The sequence below is a fragment of the Polypterus senegalus genome, chromosome 2, assembly GCF_016835505.1.
Source record: "Polypterus senegalus isolate Bchr_013 chromosome 2, ASM1683550v1, whole genome shotgun sequence".
Lineage (NCBI taxonomy): Eukaryota > Metazoa > Chordata > Cladistia > Polypteriformes > Polypteridae > Polypterus > Polypterus senegalus.
The window spans coordinates 148,990,302-149,012,337 of record NC_053155.1 but is presented as its reverse complement, the minus strand read 5'-3'; the positions used below and the strand labels follow the sequence as shown (position 1 = coordinate 149,012,337).

The 22,036-nt window shown below is 39.3% G+C and overlaps 1 protein-coding gene across 7 annotated transcripts in view; it reads right to left on the bottom strand.

The window, feature by feature from the left end:
• The window catches only part of tmtc4 (transmembrane O-mannosyltransferase targeting cadherins 4), a 221,270-nt gene that overhangs the window by 156,597 nt on the left and 42,637 nt on the right, over positions 1-22,036 (bottom strand). For all 7 annotated transcript variants that reach the window (XM_039744797.1, XM_039744801.1, XM_039744799.1 and 4 more), the window contains exon 4: positions 5,095-5,311. In XM_039744797.1, the coding sequence (XP_039600731.1) occupies positions 5,095-5,311 (217 nt within the window). The remainder of the gene's footprint in view (positions 1-5,094; positions 5,312-22,036) is intronic.

Here is a 22,036-nt window from a genome sequence, read left to right as displayed (position 1 = left end):
CAGAGACAACTTTTTTCTAATTTTGGTTCTGTACATTACCGTAATGAATTTTAAATGAAACAACTCAGATGCAGTTGAAGTGCAGACTTTCAGCTTCAATTCAGTGGGTTGAACAAAAAGATTGCATAAAAATGTGAGGCAACTAAAGCATTTTTTTAACACAATCCCTTTATTTCAGGAGCTCAAAAGTAATTGGACAAATTAAATAACTGGAAATAAAATGTTCATTTCTAATACTTGGTTGAAAACCCTTTGCTGCCAATGACAGCCTTAAGTCTTGAACTCATGGACATCACCAGATGCTGGGTTTCCTCCTTTTTAATGCTCTGCCAGGCCTTTACTGCAGCGGCTTTCAGTTGCTGTTTGTTTGTGGGCCTTTCTGTTTGAAGTTTAGTCTTCAACAAGTGAAATGCATGCTCAATTGGGTTAAGATCAGGTGAAGGACTTGGCCATTCAAGAATTTTCCACTTCTTTGCTTTAATAAACTCCTGGGTTGCTTTGGCTGTATGTTTTGGGTCATTGTCAATCTGTACCATGAAACGCCGCCGAATCAATTTGACTGCAATTAGCTAGATTTGAGCAGACAGTATGTTTCTGAACACCTCACAATTCATTCGGCTGCTTCTGTCCTGTGTCACATCATCAATAAACACTAGTGTTCCAGTGCCACTGGCAGCCATGCACGCCCAAGCCATCACACTGCCTCCACCGTGTTTTACAGATGATGTGGTATGCTTTGGATAATGAGCTGTTCCACACCTTCTCCATACTTTTATCTTGCCATCATTCTGGTAGAGCTTGATCTTGGTTTCATCTGTCCAAAGAATGTTTTTTCCAGAACTGTGCTGGCTTTTTTAGAAGTTCTTTATCAAAGTCCAATCTAGCCTTTCTATTCTTGTGGCTTATGAGTGGCTTGCACCTTGCAGTGCACTCTCTGTATTTACTTTCATGCAGTCTTCTCTTTATGATAGACTTGGATATTGATACGCCAACCCCCTAGAGAGTGTTGTTCACTTGGTTAGCTGTTGTGAAGGGGTTTCTCTTCACCATGGGAATGATTCTGCGATCATCCACCACTGTTGTCTTCCGTGGATGTCCAGGTCTTTTTGCGTTGCTGAGTTCACCAGTGCTTGCTTTCTTTCTCAGGATGTATCAAACTGTAGATTTCGCTACTCGTAATATTGTAGCAATTTCTCAGACGGATTTTTTCTGTTTTCTCAGCTTAAGGATGGCTTCTTTCACCTGCATGGAGAGCTCCTTTGACAGCATGTTGTCTGTTCACAGCAAAATCTTCCACATGCAAGCACCACACCTCAAATCAACTCTAGACCTTTTATATGCTTAACTGATAATGATATAACGACGGACTTGCCCACACCTTCCCATGAAATAGCCTTTGAGTCAATTGTCCAATTACTTTTGAGCCCCTGAATTGAAGGGATTGTGTTAAAATAATGCTTTAGTTGCCTCACATTTTTATGCAATCATTTTGTTCAACCCACTGATTTAAAGCTGAAAGTCTGCACTTCAACTGCATCTGAATTGTTTCATTTAAAATTCATTGTAGTAATGTACAGAACCAAAATTAGAAAAAAGTTGTCCCTGTCCAAATATTTATTGACCTAACTGCAATTATTTTTATGGTGGCGATTCCAGGGACACACCCAGCCTTGACCCGACCCGCATGCACTCACAATCAGAGACAAAAACAAAGCAAACCGGTAATCAAACAGCAAATAAGGAATGTAATTAAAACAAATGAAAATAATGATACCACCCCCGTTCCCTTTATGACAATTATACATTAAATACAACAAAACACACACAAAGTCCATGAAATACGGCAATGGATGAAATGTAATGATGAGAATAGATAGTCCTGCTAATAGATAGATAGCTAATGATTCAATTTTCAGAAAAATACTGCTGCCCATAGTCATCCTGATTTTTCCCCTTTTATTACTTTTAAGAAAACAGTAGGCACTAGTTAAACCCATTCTATAAAGAGAGTTAACTTAGGATGGCTGTTCATTTTCAAATAATATTGCATTTGTGCGATGATGTTTTCACATATATTGTCTCTTTCTTTCAGGTGTGTAATAGAAACCACAGCGTAGAGAGAAATGCAATATTATTTGAAAACGAACAGCGTCCGATCAGGTGTAAAAGTATGGCATTTCTAAATGTTTGCTTTTTTTTAGTCTGATTCTCTCTGTCAGACTGCATATTTGTCTCTTATTCAGTGCACGCAAGAACATACGGGTGGCCAGATGCTGTATGAAACAACATGCTGGCGGTGATCAATGCACATTTTATAAAAAGAGACAAATATATGTGACGTTTTGAAGAAATCATTTTATGACACGATTTATCTTTATTTATTTACTTACTTCCTAAAGCCTAAAGTCACAAGTAGTGTGCAGAGAGCATGCTCAAAAATGTGTGTATAGTAATTCCTCGCTATATCGCGCTTCGACTTTCGCAGCTTTACTCCATCGCGGATTTTAAATGTAAGCATATCTAAATATATATCACGGATTTTTCGCTGGTCAGCGGATTTCTGCAGACAATGGGTCTTTTAATTTATGGTACATGCTTCCTCAGTTTGTTTGCCCAGTTGATTTCATACAAGGGACGCTATTGGCGGATGGCTTAGAAGCTACTCAATCAGAGCATGTATTACATATTAACTAAAACTCCTCAATGATATAAGATATGCTTCCCGTGCGGTGCTTGATCGTTTGCTTTTCTCGTTCTCTCTCACCCTCTCCGACATTCTCTGCGCCTGACGGAGGGGGTGTGAGCAGAGGGGCTGTTTACACAGAGGCTGTTTGCCTAGAGGATACGGACGCTCCTTTACAAAATGCCGTTTTATCGCTGTGCATCAGCATACTTAAAAGCACATATTGATTTTTTGATTGTTTGCTTTTCTTATCTCGCTCTGTCTCTCTGACGGCGCTCCTTTGAAGAATGTTTGCATTCTTTTAATTGTGAGAAAGAACTGCCATCTCTGTCTTGTCATGGAGCACAGTTTAAACTTTTGACTAAAGGGTGTTATTTCATGTCTAGAGGGCTCTAATAATGTTAACAGTGTGGGAGAGTTTATAAGGGCTTAAAATATATAAAAATAACCATACAAACATATGGTTTCTACTTCGCGGATTTTCACCTATCGAGGGGGGGTCTGGAACGCAACCCCCGCGAGTGAGGTGGGATTACTGTAATGCCACGAAAAGTGCCTGCTGACACTTTAGTATGCAAGCAATGGTATTTGCATTCTTGCTCCGATGTAGAAGGGAGCCGAGTTTACCTCTGTTATAGCGCGTCTATGTGAAACTGTAGTAAAACTGACTAATAAAAAATAAAAATAAAAAAGCTAACCTTTACAAGTATCAAAAATTACACCGGCTGTTACAGACTGAAATCAAATGTATGTTTTTATTCTAAAAGTAAGACTAAGAGGAGTTTACTTCTCAAAACGGAGTGGTGCAGGATCGAACTCGCCACCTTTCGATTCCCAGTCGGCAGCTGATTCTATTGGTCCACGGAGGAAGTCATAATAACCACATGTCAATGTCGCATGTTAAGGCGGGTTTTTGTTTCTGCAGTTATATTTTTGAATAAAAGCGCAATTGTTGTGTTAGATTTGTACCTTCTGTGAAAATATTTCTTTGATATTTAGACTTCAGGCTTCATACATTATATAGTTTATGCCTACATTTTGTCATCTACTACTAAAATATAAAAAACGTTTCTGTTTTAACAATGTGTTTACACAGATTACTGTAGAAACGGAACAGACATGAAATGCGCGTGTTCCAAACAAGGATCTATTATTTCCACTCTAAAACTACACTTCACTCCCAGAAAATCAATCAAGGCATGAGCTGGGAGAAGTTTGTGCACGTTCTAAGTCGGTGGGGGGATGGAATAGCCGGCTACTGGCAGCTTTTCTTTTATCAGCACATTTAGATTAACAAAAGACGCTGGCGGAGAGTTGAGAACGGTTTTAAGAAGCGATTTAAGGATTTACGAGTTTTTTCGTAGGCTCTTGTAATTCTAGTGTTAAGTGGAGAGATGGGGTGCGTGAAAGAATCTTTGACAAGTAATATCTAGCGTAGGGATTTTTTACAGCCTAATCAGTGAGAAAAATATACTTTAAATGTATAATTAGAAAAAGAATTAAACTGCGTGTCAAAAATTAAGGAACACTGTATTCTATGTAGTGCAGAAGTCTGCACTTCAATCTCTAAAAATGTAACTGTGATGTTCTACAATAATGCAGTTTCAGGCTTTCTAAAAATGTACTATTTATTAACGGCTGTATTCACTGAAATTTCTGACTGAAAACCTGATGCTTATATTAAATATTGTGTATTCTTAAAATGTTTGTACTGTTTGCTTTTAGATGGTTCCTCTATGGATATAAAATTCTCAGTAATTGTTCAATCATTAAAATTTTATTTTACAACAATTTACATGGAGTAAAAGATGGAATAAGAAAACATTCCTTTTATGACATCAACACCACACATCCTTGGTCAGTACATTTTTAGACATTCCACAAAACTATGCCTTTAATTCATATCTAGAAACACTGCAAACGTTTGGGCGTTTCCTGTTTTCATTATGTATAGGAAAATGCCATTTACTAAAATACTGCTTAAGACTGGAAAAGCCAAAGTTATACTAATAAAATGTACTTTCAATAAATGAAAAAAGTGAGTTTTATTTTTATATTTCTAAGTTAAAGCTAAAATTTTGGTAGGTTGGCTGCTTTCCTAACACAAAATGATGTAAACAATTCACATTAGCATTTGAAACAAATTTTTACTCAATGTAGAAGAATTTAACTCAACCACTATAGACAAGAAAAAGCAGAAATTAAGATTAAAACAGATAAAAAAAAATGCAAGTTATTTATTAAACAAATTAAATGTAATTAATGCAGCCTCAGGTCTGGGGTGTTAGTAATTCACATTCAATTCTCTCAGTACACTAAATTGTAAGCTAACTTAATAATGTGAATTATAAACGTCCCAGTGTTCACAGTTGAAGAGGCACCCTGCTAAGCATTTCTGTGTTACTACTTACGCTTTCAGTATGAACTGGATGCACTGCAAAGAGCAAAGCAGCCAAGAATGAGGCCTTCGGAGCCTGGTTAAGCCTTTTCCCTTTTCCATCATAAACCAGGCCACCAATTAATATTGCAAACACATCAATCATTAATATAGAGATAACACAGTGCAGGGCAATGTTCAGCACATGGAAACCAACTGGGTTTAATCTGCCAGCTAAGAGGTAGTTGAATCTGATGAAAATGAAAAAAGAGAAATTTATTAACAGCATTACACAGCAGGGAGAAAACATCAATGGAAATGGTTATTAGATACAAATGACATCTTTAAAATAACAACACTCTGGAGAAAGTGTAGAAAGATTTTAAACATTTTTAAAGATAATGAAAGCTCATGAAGACGTGTGATTGAAATAACTCACAAACAAATGAAGATAAAATTAAAATAAAAATATGCACATTACCATCTATATTAGGAAATATGTAACTACAAATAATCATCATGCACGATTTAAGGAAAAAAAGCATATAGAATACATGTAGGTTCTCATTTTTAAAGGATGTTTTAAGCAGAGTAAATAAACACACAAAAGTGTTATTTATCCTCTTCACCTGCTTGGTAACGCTAACCATTAGCTCCTCCAAACAGTGAGCTAGCTCTGCCAAAAAGCTGTTCATGTTGATATAACCCTAAATACACTGCTAACTACTAAAATTGCAACATGGGAAAACACGGCATATTAATATGGTGAAGCAAGTTAGGGGTTTGTGGAGGAGCATTTTTTAAATAATAACAGTGTGGGTCAGACTTGTGCTGTTGTAATATCATGAGGCCCCAGAGTATTTAATGGGAAAATTGGTTGATCACAACTTCATGTGCAAACATGATCAATTCAGGAATTTTCCTTATTGACACCCCCATAGGTCGTTAAACAAAGCACCTGCACCCACAGAATAAAAACAGCCTGACCAGGCAGAGAAGGGGTGAACTGAAATTGGAAAAAAGAAAAACAAAGAATAAGAAATGACAATGAGTTAGGATAGGTTGATTGGGTCTGTCTATGTAAGAGCAAAGATTAGTCTAAACTGGAAGGGAAAATTCAGTCCTGCTGATTGTTATAGGACGGAACAGGACCAAACACTGGTGTCAGGTTGTTGTAAAAGCAACAGGGTTGAGTCTGCTGCAGATTCTTTTAAGAGCAGGAAAAGAGGAGGTGTTAGAAACCATGGCATAGTTTGCAGGTACCAATGAAGGATGCAATGATGGACAAAGGGGGAACAGAGTGTGAGAGCCATAAAGAGAGGGAAGTTGCTAGTGTCTTCACCTGGGAAAACTGTTATGGCAATGGGGCCTCTAGCTGAGAAAGGCTTCTGAGGACTTTGACGGGTTTCTTATTTGTAAATTCTGTGTGCCTGTGTGAAGCGTGCTTATTTAACAGAATTTAAAACGTGTTTATTGATTGATTTGGACTTCCACAAACAGCACTTGTTGTTATGGATTATTTAACTGAAGAACTGCAATGTACTATTTATGAGCACTGCCCAGATCAGGTCAGGTTGGGGAGCATACACTGGTACAGCACGTTGCCACACCCACCACACAACTAAACAGTTCTGGACCCTGGCAGACACGTGGTCCAGTCCTATCCTCTGGAAATGACCATCTACTTGCCGGAGCAAGGTGTCCCCTTGGCCTGGTTCAGCCACTCGGGTCATCAGCAATGAGGATCCTGCAAGCTGGATCACCTGTGGTAATCATGCCACATGGCCGTAGTGCTGTAACTGACACTCCCCCACAATGCAGGTAATATGTCTCAATTGTGTCCTCAATGATGAGAATTGCCCATTTGAATAAAATGGTCAATGCACTTTATATAGCACCAATCTTGTTGGTCGTGTGTCCTTATTGCACTAGTTCATCCTGGTCATGACTATCAATGACCCGGGTTAAAAACAGATGTCATAGCTACGGCTACCTGAGCATCACAATTTGTCCAAAAGTTACAGGAAGAATAGATTATGGAAGAGTGTGAAAATGATTGTAAGTGTAGCACACATACAAGTAATGTGTGTGAGTTAATAATCTTGGACTTTCCCACTGTGAGTATAAAAGGTAGTTAGCACACTCGCCAAACAAGCCCCAGCAGAAAGAATGGCAGCCATATGTCCAGCTCTGATTTATGCGTTTTGCCAGTGCCTTGACCAGCAGAGGTGGGTAGTAACGAGTTACATTTACTCCACTACATTTACTTGAGTAACTTTTTTAAAAAATTGTACTTCTAAGAGTAGTTTTACCGCACCATACTTTTTGCTTTTACTTGAGTACATTTGTGATGAAGAAACGCTACTCTGATTCCGCTACGTTGGGTAACACTCGGCTAATTACTTTTTTCCCCATTAGATACATTTTTGCCAGAGAGAAGCCGCCACTGGATCTACTGCACGACTGTTTCACCAATCAGACGTAACCATGCGGTCACATGACCACACAAACTGTGGCAGCATAGTGGCACAAACTCCTTACAGACAGCGGACAGGGAAAGAAAGAATACAAGTGGAACCTTGGTTTGCGAGCATAATTCATTCCGGAAACGTGCTTGCAATACAAGGAACTCATATATCAAAGCTAATTTCCCCATAAGAAATAATAGAAACTCAGATGATTTGTTCCACAACCCAAAATTATTCATATAAAAATTATTAACACAAAGTAAAAATACATAAAACAAATTAACCTGCACTTTACCTTTGAAAAGAATCATGGCTGGTGTGAGTAAGTTTGTAAACTCTTGTGGAATTTCACACAAAGCGGGACAACATGCGGAAGATCGTCCCGAAGCAACCGCAGGCACCCAGTGCTGTAGCAGTTCGCCGTAAAAGCAAATTTGAAAAGATCACGGTCATGCTATATAAGCACCTGCCACTGATGGGTGATACAAGGCACATTATAAATGCGCAGAGCACAGTATTACTTGGCCACTAACCTGGCCATGATGCTTCCTGACTACAAAGAATATCTGCGCTATTCCTGTTTCATACTGAATAAAGATGGTGTCTCTAAAGTATTGAGACTCACCGTTGTGTTTAGGGGTACAAGATGGGGACTCACACACACGTGGTCACAATGCTGTAGTAAACAGTATACACTTGCATTGATGTTGACTATATGAGTGAGGCATGCCGACTGAGCCAGAGAAGAGGAGACGATTAGCCACAATTCTGCAGTGAGAGAGAGAACCACCATCAGCTCAGATGCGATCACGTGACACTCGGCAGACAAAGCGTATACGGACTACGCATATTGCAAAACCCCACTTGTTTATCAAATCAAAATTTATTAAGAATTTTAGCTCGTCTTGCAAAACACTCGCAAACCAAGTTACTCGCAATCCAAGGTTCCAATGTATAAGAAAAATGAGAACAACTCCTGCTGAAGCATCACTTCACTGAGTGAAGAACAAGCAAGTTTTAACATGCACAGACACAGACAGTCAAGGTAAAGTGAGACTTTTTATACGTGCACAAGTTGCCTTATTCCAATGTTATTTTCTATCAGCTGTGCTATCTGGAGGGCAAGTGAATATGCAGTATTATACGATTAGTGTACAGTATATCTTGTCACTGTAAGTAGTTTGCACAGTTCAAACATACGTTACCTACTGTAGGTATTGGCTTCAAAAGCTCTGTTGTAAAAAACTGAGATTTGGAACTTTGTGTAATTTGTGCATCTTTATTTTGTAAAGATGTTATTTATTTTTACTAATTTTTTATTTTATTATTTGGAAATACAGAATTTGCACATTTTATATATACAGTATTTTGTCTGTCTTTCCTAAAAACATTCCTAAAAACGAAATAATCTATTACGATCAAACAGATACTCTTTCACCAAATACTTTTTTACTCTTACTGGAGTAATTTTTTAGATGACTACTTTTTACTTCTACTTGAGTAATATTATTTTGAAGTAACACTACTCTTACTTGAGTACAATTTTTGGCTATTCTACCCACCTCTGTTGACCAGGCAAAAATATGTCAAAGATGCTTTAGAAACTGAGGCGATACACTACCTTCTGACGTTCCCTGGCACTATATTTTACACAGTGTATATACAAACCGGATTCCAAAAAAGTTGGGACACTAAACAAATTGTGAATAAAAACTGAATGCAATGATGCGGAGATGGCAAATGTCAATATTTTATTTGTAATAGAACGTAGATGACAGATCAAACGTTTAATCCGAGTAAATGTATCATTTTAAAGGAAAAATATGTTGATTCAAAATTTCACGGTGTCAACAAATCCCAAAAAAGTTGGGACAAGTAGCAATAAGAGGCTGGAAAAAGTAAATTTGAGCATAACGAAGAGCTGGAAGACCAATAAACACTAATTAGGTCAATTGGCAACATGATTGGGTATAAAAGAGCTTCTCAGAGTGGCAGTGTCTCTCAGAAGCCAAGATGGGTAGAGGATCACCAATTCCCACAATGTTGCGCAGAAAGATAGTGGAGCAATATCAGAAAGGTGTTACCCAGCGAACAATTGCAAAGACTTTGCATCTATCATCATCAACTGTGCATAACATCATCCGAAGATTCAGAGAATCTGGAACAATCTCTGTGCGTAAGGGTGAAGGCCGTAAAACCATACTGGATGCCCGTGATCTCCGGGCCCTTAAACGACACTGCACCACAAACAGGAATGCTACTGTAAAGGAAATCACAGAATGGGCTCAGGAATACTTCCAGAAACCATTGTCAGTGAACACAATCCACCGTGCCATCCGCCGTTGCCAGCTGAAACTCTACAGTGCAAAGAAGAAGCCATTTCTAAGCAAGATCCACAAGCTCAGGCGTTGTCACTGGGCCAGGGATCATTTAAAATGGAGTGTGGCAAAATGGAAGACTGTTCTGTGGTCAGATGAGTCACGATTCAAAGTTCTTTTGGAAATCTGGGACGCCATGTCATCCGGACCAAAGAGGACAAGGACAACCCAAGTTGTTATCAACGCTCAGTTCAGAAGCCTGCATCTCTGATGGTATGGGGTTGCATGAGTGCGTGTGGCATGGGCAGCTTGCATGTCTGGAAAGGCACCATCAATGCAGAAAAATATATTCAGGTTCTAGAACAACATATGCTCCCATCCAGACGTCATCTCTTTCAGGGAAGACCCTGCATTTTTCAACAAGATAATGCCAGACCACATTCTGCATCAATCACAACATCATGGCTGCGTGGGAGAAGGATCCGGTACTGAAATGGCCAGTCTGCAGTCCAGATCTTTCACCTATAGAGAACATTTGGCGCATCATAAAGAGGAAGGTGCGACAAAGAAGGCCCAAGACGATTGAACAGTTAGAGGCCTGTATTAGACAAGAATGGGAGAGCATTCCTATTTCTAAACTTGAGAAACTGGTCTCCTCGGTCCCCAGACATCTGTTGAGTGTTGTAAGAAGAAGGGGAGATGCCACACAGTGGTGAAAATGGCCTTGTCCCAACTTTTTGGGATTTGTTGACACCATGAAATTCTGAATCAACATATTTTTCCCTTAAAATGATACATTTTCTCAGTTTAAACTTTTGTTCCGTGATTTATGTTCTATTCTGAATAAAATATTAGAAGTTGGCACCTCCACATCATTGCATTCAGTTTTTATTCACGATTTGTATAGTGTCCCAACTTTTTGGAATCCGGTTTGTGTGTGTGTGTGTGTGTGTGTGTGTGTGTGTGTGTATGTATGTATATATATATATATATATATATATATATATATATATATATATATATATATATATAAAATAAGGACAATGCTTGACCACATACAATTGTGCTTTGTGAACCCTTTAGAATTTTCTATATTTCTAAATAAATATGACCTAAAATATCATCAGATTTTCACTTACGCCCTAAAAGTAGATAAAGAGAAACCAGTCAAACAAATGAGACAAAAATATTACACTTGACCATTTATTTATTGAGGAAAATGATCGAATATCACATATATGTGAGTGGCAAAAGTATGTGAACCTTTCCTTTCAGTATCTGGTGTGACCCCTCTTTGCAGCAATAACTGCAACTAAATGTTTCTGGTAACTTTTGATCACTCCTGCACACCGTCTTGGAGGAATTTTAGCCCATTCCTCCGTACAGAACAGCTTCAAGCTCTAGGATGTTGGTGGGTTTCCTCACATTAACTGCTCGCTTCAGGTCCTTCCACAACATTTCAATTGGATTAAGGTCAGGACTTTGACTTGGCCATTCCAAAACATTAACTTTATTCTTCTTTAACCATTCTTTGGTAGAATGACTTGTGTGCTTACAGTCGTTGTCTTGCTGCATGACCCACCTTCTCTTGAGATTCAGTTCATGGACAGATGACATTTTCCTTTAGAATTCTCCGATATAATTCATAATTCATTGTTCCATCAATGAAGGCAAGCCATCCAGGCTCCAGATGCAGCAAATAAGGCCCAAACCATGATACTACCACCACCATGTTTCACAGATGGGTTTTGTAACCTTTTCCAGCCTGATGAGCATCAACATCCCGAGGTCCTCAGAAATCTCCTTTGTTCGTGCCATGATACACGTCCACAAATGTGTTGTGAAGAGCAGTCTTTGATAGATCCCTGTTCTTTAAATAACACAGGGTGCCCACTCACACCTGATTGTCATCCCATTGATTGAAAACACCTGACTCTAATTTCACCTTCAAACTAACTGCTAATCCTAGAGGTTCACATGCTTTTGCCACTCACAAATATGTAATATTCAATCATTTTCCTCAATAAATAAATGACCAAGTGTAATATTTTTGTCTCATTTGTTTAACTGGTTTCTCTATCTACTTTTAAGACTTGAGTGAAAATCTGATGATGTTTTAGGTCATATTTATGCAGAAATATAGAAAATTCTAAAGGGTTCACAAACTTTCAAGCACAACTGTATATGCAAGACATAACCTATACTTTCTGGATGACTACCATGTGCAATTGCTTCCCTGGCCCATATTTTCACTGGATTGGCTCTCCATCAAGCACACCTGGAATATGATTGAACGACAACTGCTGTGCCAGTAACCATCAATAGCTCCCATGGATGAACTTTGGGCATGTAAAAAAGCTTGAAGGTGTGCCATTCCACAAACACAAATCCAGCTTCTCTTCCTGTCCATGCTAGACCATGGGCATGTGGTTAGTGCCGCCTGTGGTAGGTAAACCAAATACAGATTACTGTGCATAATGTATGCATGATCGAGCTGTACTGTTAACAGAGCTGGGCAGTAACAGAATACAAGTACCAGTGTTACATATTCAGAATACAAAAGCAAGTATTCTGGATTCTGCTTGTGGTATGTTTTTAAGGACATGTTCAAGAATACATTTAGTTTATGAAATTAAATACTGAATTCTTTTAAGCTACATCTGTTTCTGCAGATTCAATCAGCTGCATATTGTAAATATAAAAAAAAACCAAAAAAAAAGCAGCTTTAATTTGCCATACGCTGAGCACTATGCTGAATGCACAATAATGTAGTGATATGTAAACAATGGCACACCCAGCTATAACATTCCAGCTTTTCATAGATCCTCAGTGTCTCTCCATCTTTCAATGTTTGAACATTGTTTGCTTCGTGCCTTGTTTGTTCGCTACTTCTTTTCTGTTTCAACAGGTATATGCTTTCTATTAGTTAGCCTAATGTTTGGTCACTCTCTCTATCTCATACTGGAAACAGCAGCACTGTGTATGCAAATCAGTTTACAACATGCCACTAATTCTGGCTGTTTGTTTGCTTTTTAGGGGAGTTAAACTCTTTCAGAAATTTTGTCTTTTTACCCAGTTTTATACTTTATTTGTTTGTGCTTTAACAAGTTATCAGGTAAGCAAGTGATATTTTAACAGTAGAATCCCTGAATCCTACATAAATATTTGTAATGCCGGGCCACCTTAAATTCTCTCCCACCTCCTCATTTGCAAATATGTCATTCAGCACTGGCAGCATGGAGCCTGCTCACCCATACCCCACAGGGTCATCTGAAGTCCGATGCAAAATTCTCATAGCTGAAGACTCTTTATCTGGGAGTTAAGTGTCTGGAATTGTACATTGTAAACAATATTATATGGAATTCATGGATTTCGTGTGTGTTCTGTGTGTACAACGATCTGTGTAAATGTAGGATGACAGAAAATGCAAGGCAAGAAATGTTGAACACATAACAGAAACCATATTCATGTTATAGTAACAATGACAAAATGTTGACATGAAGTGTATAATGTGTGAAGACTGATCTCTAAATATCAAATGAACACTTTCACAAAAGGTATAACAAAACATGTGTGCGTTTATTCAAGAATATAACCGAAGGAAAGGAAATCATTCATTTACATTTTGCTGTCAATGTGTAAAAACCAAAGCCCAAATATCAACCAACACCAAATAGACATGTTTGCTTGGCTGGTGAAGAGGTAAAAACTGCTGCCTCATAATCAAGAGGTTGTGGGTTCAATCCTGGGTCCTCCCTGAATTTACCATTTTGAGTAGTGAGCTGCTATTAGTATTACTATTACATAACAAAAGCATACATTTGATTTGAACATGAGCGTCAGGGATTTTTGTGTTAAGCAGCACCATTATAGATGCGGAGGAAATGTAAAATGGTTGGCTTAGTGCTGCAAATTCTGGCTATTCCGTTTGCTTTTTAGCATCTTGAGCCTAAATGCAACTTGAAATGGGCAGTAAAGTTAAAAAGAGATTTGAACAGGGATCTGTGGTTGACTTTATTTGACCAGATAAGGCATAGTTACACAATGCAGAGGTTAGTTAATACTGGATCTCAGAACGAATCTGGCTCCAGAACATGGAATTTCAATCGGCTCACACAATACCAAACAGACAGATCTGGATTAACATGTTTACGGAAAACCATGTAAGCCCTTATGAGTTGCGCACTGAACAGCTGATCAATCAAGGACTACAAGACTGAAAAACAGGGGACAGCCTTCATGCCAGCAGAGTAAGATGTGATGTCAGCAGTGGATGAAAAAAGAGGGACTGCAGCTGTCAAGAAAAGGGAGTTGTCCTGGAGGAATATCACTGAAAGAATGAATGCATAAACCAGTTAATCAGTGAAATCCATGTAAGCTTTGTGTGGTAAATTGTTGCATTGTGCAAAATGTATCCTTTTACTTTTTACTTTACTTGAAACGTTACTTGCCCTCAAGAAAGCATTGTATTCCATTTTTGCAATATTAAATGATATAAAAAAAAACCCAAATGAAGCTGTATTAAAAAGCATATCAAGTATAGGTACACTTTTATGATCACTTTGTTGATGTGTGGCATTTTCAATATTATGTACATTGGACCCTTGACTTACAAACTCAATTCGCTCACGAGGGCTGGTTGTAACTCAAGTTGGTTGTAAGTCAAGACTATTTTTCCCATAAGAAATAATGGAAATACCCATAATGCGCTCCGAACCTCCCACAGGAACACTTACTTAACCTTTTCATAATAAAAAAGGGTTGTATAATGTGCATAATTTACCAAAACACCAATAATTTTTCTAATGTACTAACCAGAAAGTTATAAAAAGTATATAGCCTACCAGAAACAACAATTTCATACTGTACTCACCATTTAATTTAACATCTTTGGGCTGCAGGAAGGGAGGAGGTGGAGAATGAAACGGAAGGTGGTTATTGTTTAGAAGGAGCCTCCTTATGCAAATCTTTTCTTTGTAAAATTGTCGAGATGGCGGATTTCGACATGCTGTAAATATTAGCGAGATCGGTCACACGAATACCACTCTCATATTTCTGCACAATTTCCTTCTTCGTTTCGATTGTGATCGCTGTTTCTCAAGTTAATAATGACAGTAGTCGAACACTCAGTTCAAAGCTGGTCGTGTTGTGAACTGCTGTAATAATACATTCCAAAGCAAGCCGGTGCTGACTTAGCCTGATGAGATCATCATGTGCCGCGCCAGCCCGCCAGCTAACATCCCTTAATCGCTTTCTTTACCTTCGTTAGCTTCTCTTCCTTCTTTAGCAATTATGCTTCTTGCTTGCCATGGTCTTAGTGAATTATATATACAGTAGAGTCCCGCTAATCCAAACTAATTGGGACCGAACCCTGTTCGGATTAGGCAGAGTTTTGTCATATAATGCCATATAATGTTTTGACTTTGAGGTGAATTAAGCGCCTGATGTGTCAAGAATTAAAGGTAAGAAATTACGTATTCTAGTACACTGCAATTTAAACTGCACTGTAGTGTGACTGTGATCGGAGGCAAAATCGATATGACGGGCGGTACGTGAGTAGTAGCGGAAGGGCAGTGACCTAGACCCCTCCCCACCTAGACTTACGCATTCCTCTTGATTTCCGTTCCCAAACTATGAGTCACTGAGTCAGTGTGCCACCTGCTACTGCTGAGTGATGTGTTTTGTGCAATTTTATTGTTCATATGCGCGCACTTGCCCTGTGTTTTGTAAGTCCTTGTGAGTGGTGTGTAGTGTGGTTTCTTTACATTCTGTGCTTGTCCCTGCTGTTAATCATCATGGCAAGCAAACGTAAACATAACTCGTGTACATTAAAAGAAAAACTGGAAGTGTTGAAAAGACTTGACAAAGGTGAAAGTGCCACTCAGTTATCGAAGGAATTTGGTGTCGGGAAAGCAACAATTTCCGATTGGAAAAAGAACAGAGGTAAAATTGAGCAGTTTTGCACTACCACAAGTGAAAAAACGATTGAAAAACGTAGCAAGACGACAGTGTCTTCTTACAAAAAATTGGACGAAGCACTTTTCTTATAGTTTACATAAGAAAGACAGAAAGAAATCCCTATCACTGGCCCTCTAATTCAAGAAAAGGCGCTTAAATTGAACAAGCTCATGGACGGTGACGTATCATTTACAGCTAGTTGTGGTTTCTTAGACCGATGGAAGAAAAGACATGGAATCAGGCAGCTTACAATAACTGGGGAGAAATTGTCAGCGGACAGCGAAGCAGCTGTTGAATACCTTGAGAAGTTCAAATGCATCATTTCTTCCTACTCACCCCAGCAAGTTTACAACAAAGATGAGACAGGACTTAACTTTAAACCATTGCCTACCAAAAGTCTTGCATCACAAGAGGAACGATCTGCACCAGGGTTTAAAATGGATAAACAGCACCTAACTGCGTTGGCCTGCAGCAATGCTTCTGCCACAAATAAGCTTCCACTGATGGTTATCGGCAAATCGGCAAAACCAGGCTGTTTTAAGAACATGAACATGAACTCTCTCCCTGTTTTTTTACAGAAATCAAAAGAAGGCTTGGATGGATCGTGCCTTGTTCCAAGAATGGTTTGACAAGCAATTTGTGCCAAAAGTAAAGGCGTTTAACAAAGAAAATGGATTGCCTCTTCGTGCTTTGTTACTTATAGACAATGCTCCGTCACATCCAGAAGAAATGCAAATTGTTTGCGATGATATCAAGGCTATTTTTCTCCCAGCAAATGTCATATCAATTTTGCAGTCAATGGACCAAGGGGTTTTGCAGGCTTTGAAACAGAATTATAGAAAAATGCTTCTTTGTAGCCTACTTGAAGATAATGAAGAGCTAACAATTTTGGATAAACTCAAGAAAATTAACATCAAAGATGTTATTTACTGGGTTGCTGAAGCTTGGGAAAACACACGCAAGAAATCCTTACAGAAGTCTTGGAAAAATCTCTGGCCTGAGCTAGAGTTTGTCCAAACAGTTTTCCCCCTGACAAAAGAAAATTGCGAACTTCTTCAATTGGTGAAAAGAATGCCAGGTTGTGAAAATGCAGAAGAAGAGTGCATGGAAGAGTGGACGGCCGTTGACAACTGTGGCCATGAAGAATACACAGATGAGGACATTGTGGCAGCTGTGCAGGGAACGTCAGCTGATCTCGACGCAGACGGCAGTGAGGAGGAAGGGGACGCGCCGACTGATGTTGTTCCACACACTGCTGCAGCCAGTGCCCTTGATCTCTCTTTGCGCTACATTGAGCAACTCGCCGATGCAACCCCAACAGATGTTATGTTTATGCGGCGTTGGCAAAACATTGCTTCTTCAAGCCATTTTAGTTTGTTGCATCAGAAGATGATCACTGACTTTATCTCTTAGATAATGGTTTGCTTTTTACGTTTTGTGTAAATGCTGTACAGAACATGGATTCTACATATGTGAGTAAATTCGAACTTGTTTCAATTTTAAGTAAGGCTGTATTTTGGATTTTTAGTTAGACAGCGAAATTGAAAAAATCCTGTTAGGATTAGGCGGATTTTCGGATTAGCGGGACTCTACTGTATATAGATAACTCACTGCACTGACCGAAATTACGTCCACAAACACATGTATCTGAGCTCCGACTGACGCTTACGAACGCTCTCGGCTGTTTGTTTACAATTGCACAAGTGGATACACGGGACCGCCTTCAGGTCGTAACTCAAGATGTTGGTCGTAAATCAAAACAAAAATTTTGGTCGTAAATCAAGTTGTTCGCATGTCAGGCCGGTCGTATATCAAGGGTCGACTTTTTTTTTTTAAATAATACAAATCGCCTTAAAACGAAACAAAAGGGAAATGTACATGATTTGCATCGATGTGAGCTCAAAGCCATGATATGTTAAGTGTGAACATGTCATATTTTACAAGATTGCTCAGATATATAATAAAGCCTTGGATGTAAAATGACAAGGTTTATGCAAACACTCTTCTGTTCATGCCAGAATGTTTAATCATGGCCTAATTTCATTTCTCTGGATGGAATTCGTCTTAGAGTTAATCTTCTATGGAAAGGACACATTTTCAGCATTTGATCAGCTTTTTCTGCTTCTTAAAAGTGCATCTGGGATCAGCATTATGGTTGAAGGTTCTGCTGCAGTCTCAATCTTTAATCCTTCATTTTTTTGTAGGTTAATTTCAGAGCACTGTTTGCCCTAGTACCTGAGCTGGATTTTGTCAAATCTTTCTTTCTGAAATCCTGATCCGATCCAAAATGCAAGATTTGCAAATTTTCCGAGTCTTTGGCCACTATGGATCATACAATAATAGCCTTAATTTGTTTCAGAAACATGGGTTTGGCTAAATCCAGGGTTTTTGGAATGGAATTAACTGGATTTCTTTAAATTGTGATTTTCAATAATCGCATTTCACACTATTACTGGTTTCCTGGAACAAAATATTTAAGTTTACACGAATGTGCACTTGCCTTTTATTACAGCAGACACCAGGAATTAAATGTAAACATGCGACATAAAAATGTCAAAACCTGACTTTTTTTTTTTTTTTAAAAAATGATAGATTTGTTAAGTTTGTTTCCTAAAAACAACTTCTCAAGAATGTGAAATGGCACACACTCTGAGCCACAGTCATTTTTTTCAAATACAGTATTTAACTTTTATCAATAAAGGTGTCATGAAAAAGTTAGCTTCCCTTGTTTTTGAAGAACAGTAAAATCATAGCTTCTGTTTAATGTGAGACTGAAGTGCATTTTCATGTCACAATTTCATTTAAATATGTTTAACTTGTTATACTATTTTTATGAACTAGGCTATACATAAATTCCTGAAAGGATTCAAGAAGTACAGGTAGTCCCCCAAGTTACGGACATCCGACCTACGACTTACGAACCTCAATAACTGCTGCTCCGTCATCTTTGGCCTGGGGACGCTGCAAGCGGTGGCTGGACGGAGGCAATTTCACGGCTCGCGTTGTGTAGTCATCGTCGGGTGGCTCCCGGTGGCAAGCGGTGACTCGTGGTCCATAGTCACCAGGGCCACAGCTATCGCTTGTGTGCAGGACGGAATCTTGATGGGGCGGTTCGCTGCCCGACCACCACGCCGCTGCAGCTAATACTCCCGACTGGACGCAGGCTGGATGGAGCAGAGGGCTGCGTTTCATTGCCCACCCACCACACACGGCTGCCCCGATCATTCTCGGTGGGTGGCTGGTGATGCTGCAAGCGGTGACGCGGTTGTGGCTGAACGGAGGCCATTGAGGGTGAACGGGGTGGCAGGGGGTAGCATTGTAGTGTGCCTCGGGTGGCTGCCTATTGAATGGGGGTGGTGGTGGTGGTGGGTGTGGGCGATTCACTATCCGCCTTTGGCTGCACTGTCTTCGTTCTCGGTGGGCGGACGCTGCAGGCAGCATACCGTAGTGACTGTGTGGTGGGAGGGTGGTGAACCGCACCTGGCCGCCCCCCATTCATTCTCAATAGCAAGCCTGCTTGTACTGTTATGCACAGCAGGAAGCAGGAAGTTGTCTCTTGTCAATACATCAGATGTGTTGACGGCAGCCTTCCTGCTGTGACAGTGTGTACAGTGCTGTGCAGAAGAGTTCATCTTAACCTTTTGTCTTTACGCTTCAAGAATGTCTCTGAAACACAAATCTGATGCAAGTGCTGTTGATACAATAAAGAAGAGAAAAACCATCAAGAAAATAAAGTAGAAATAATAAAAGGGTAAGAGAGAGATGAAACTCCATCATTCATTGGAGAGCACTTGGTTACAGTCGGTCTCGGTCAACAACAGCATTTATTAAAATAATGTACCTGTTCCGACTTGTATACAAATTCAACTTAAGTACAAACCTACTGTCTCTATCTTGTACTTAACCCGGGGACTGCCTGTATTCAGAATAAGTTACACATTTTGAATATTCACTCAGAATACAAATCTAAATACATTAAGGATTGTATTCTGCCCAGCACTGACTGTTAATCACGTATGCCATGTATCTTTAATATGCCATATACAATGGTTTTGATATCTCAAGTCTTTCTTGGTGTTGCAGTGTTAATGACCACTAGTGTATACAGCATTCAGACAAGGTCAAGAGGTTTTGCTGTTCAATCAAGCAACAGAATGGGCAAGATGCATGATCTAAGCAACTTTTACCAGGACATGAGTGCTGGTTCAAGCATGGCAATTCAAGCATCTACCCTCCTGGGAATTTCATGAAATATACAGTCTAGAGTTTACAGACAATGGTAATAAAAACAAAGCAGTCAGTTAGTGGCAGTCCTGAGGGTGATCTTGTTCAAAGAGGTCAGAGGAGAATTGGCAGGCTAGTTCAAGCTAACACAAAGGCCACAAATACTCAAATCTCAGCTCTTTACAACAATGTGGTTTTCTCAAAGCACAACACATTAGACCTTGAACTGGCCAAGCTACAACAGAAAAGTCCATGTCAGACTCTACTCAGCCAAGGACAAGATTAGATAACAGTGGCATGTGATCACTGAAGGACTGAACATGTTACAAAAGAGATTGAGATTCACAAGACCAGGCAACATGGGGAAATGCTCTCAGGTCTCATGAATCTCAGTCTCTTTTGCAACATGAAGATACTTTCCTGCAACTCACTGGGCCTTTTATTATCAATTCAGCACCATTTCAGTGCAACAGTATACCTAATTATTGTCGCTGACCATGTTGTTTTCATTTTACGGTCACAGTGTACACTTTTCTAAAGCAGACAATTTCAGCATAATAATGTGCTAATTCAAAAGGATGTAGGATTTCAGTCTGGTTATATAAAAAGGACAGTAACTTCAGTTTACACCAGTGTCCTGTACAGGTCCCGAGCTCTCAATCCAATAGAGTACTTGAGGAATGAGGTGGAAGGAGAGGTTTGTAGCATTAATATGTGGTTGAAAAATACACCAGAACCACTTCATGTCATCTAGTCATCATGAACTAAAGTTCCAAAAGGAATGTTTCTAGCACCCTGAAGAACTCTGTTCTGGAGACATCAAGAAACCTGTATGGTGCTAGGTAAGTGTATGTAATAAAATAGGCACTCTATTTATCTTGGTCATAAAAAATTAAAAATATCACAAAAAAAAAAAAAAAAGTAGTGATTAAATAGTACAAAGTTTCTGCCTGCTGCTAGAATGTGTTCCCACTGTTTTGATAAGTGTTTGAATAAAAGTTATAATGGAGAGCCAGGACTCATTCTTAAGGGAAGGCCCGGGTGAAAGCTTGCATGAGGCATTATCTCCCCATGGACAAGAGAGAGCAATCCCACTGGCTTTTATAGTGCCATGGGTTTGAAGCATGGTAGCTCAACCCTGCTGGGGACAATGGCCAGCACCAGAGGGCACATGGAGAACAGCTGAACTGTTCCCTGCAGGACTGCCACCACTCCCAGAAGTATGCCCAGAAAGAGATCACGGGACACCCTGGGGAACTTCCGGGTGATCTACAGGAGGAGCTGCCTCACTCCATCCTGACAGCCAGAAGGAAGAGGAGTGGAGACGGGGGAGAGAGAGAGACAGAGAGAAGGTGAAGGGCTGCATTGGTTTATTGTGCTTAATACTGTGCTGTACACTGAATTGGTGGTCAGGAAGGAAAGCATTTCCCATCCTTTAATAACAGACTTGCATGTGTTGGACTTGTACCTGTGTCTGTTGTGTCAGGTCTGGGGGAATTGGTGTGCTCCCTGGTGGTCACAGAATTTAGACAATATTTTTTGAAAACTGTTTTTTCTGAAAAAGTTTATATATTCTCCTTGTAATACTACAGGTTTCATCCAAGTGTAATTTCCCTCCCATAATTTTTAACACCATTCTATTAGGTTACCTGGCAGCCTGGAAAATTAACTGCGTGTATGACTGTTAATGCAAAGATACCTTGCAATAAGCTGGCATTACATTAAGAATGTACCCTGCCATTATAGCTCTGACCCTCTGTGACACTGACCAGGAAAATGTTATAAGAGAGAATGGTGGGATACACAGTTAGTGGTGACATGTTTTTGAGTTATACTGCAGTGAAACGGTTAATTTCTTTCCTAGAAAGAGTTGTGTAAAAATCTAACTTAGCTAATTTGCATTTCCTTCTATAAAATAGTTTTTTGATGCCCTACAAATTTAAAGGTTCAAAATTAATTGTGAAAACAAGATAATTTGTTAAAGCTTAAAAACATGATACAGAAAAAA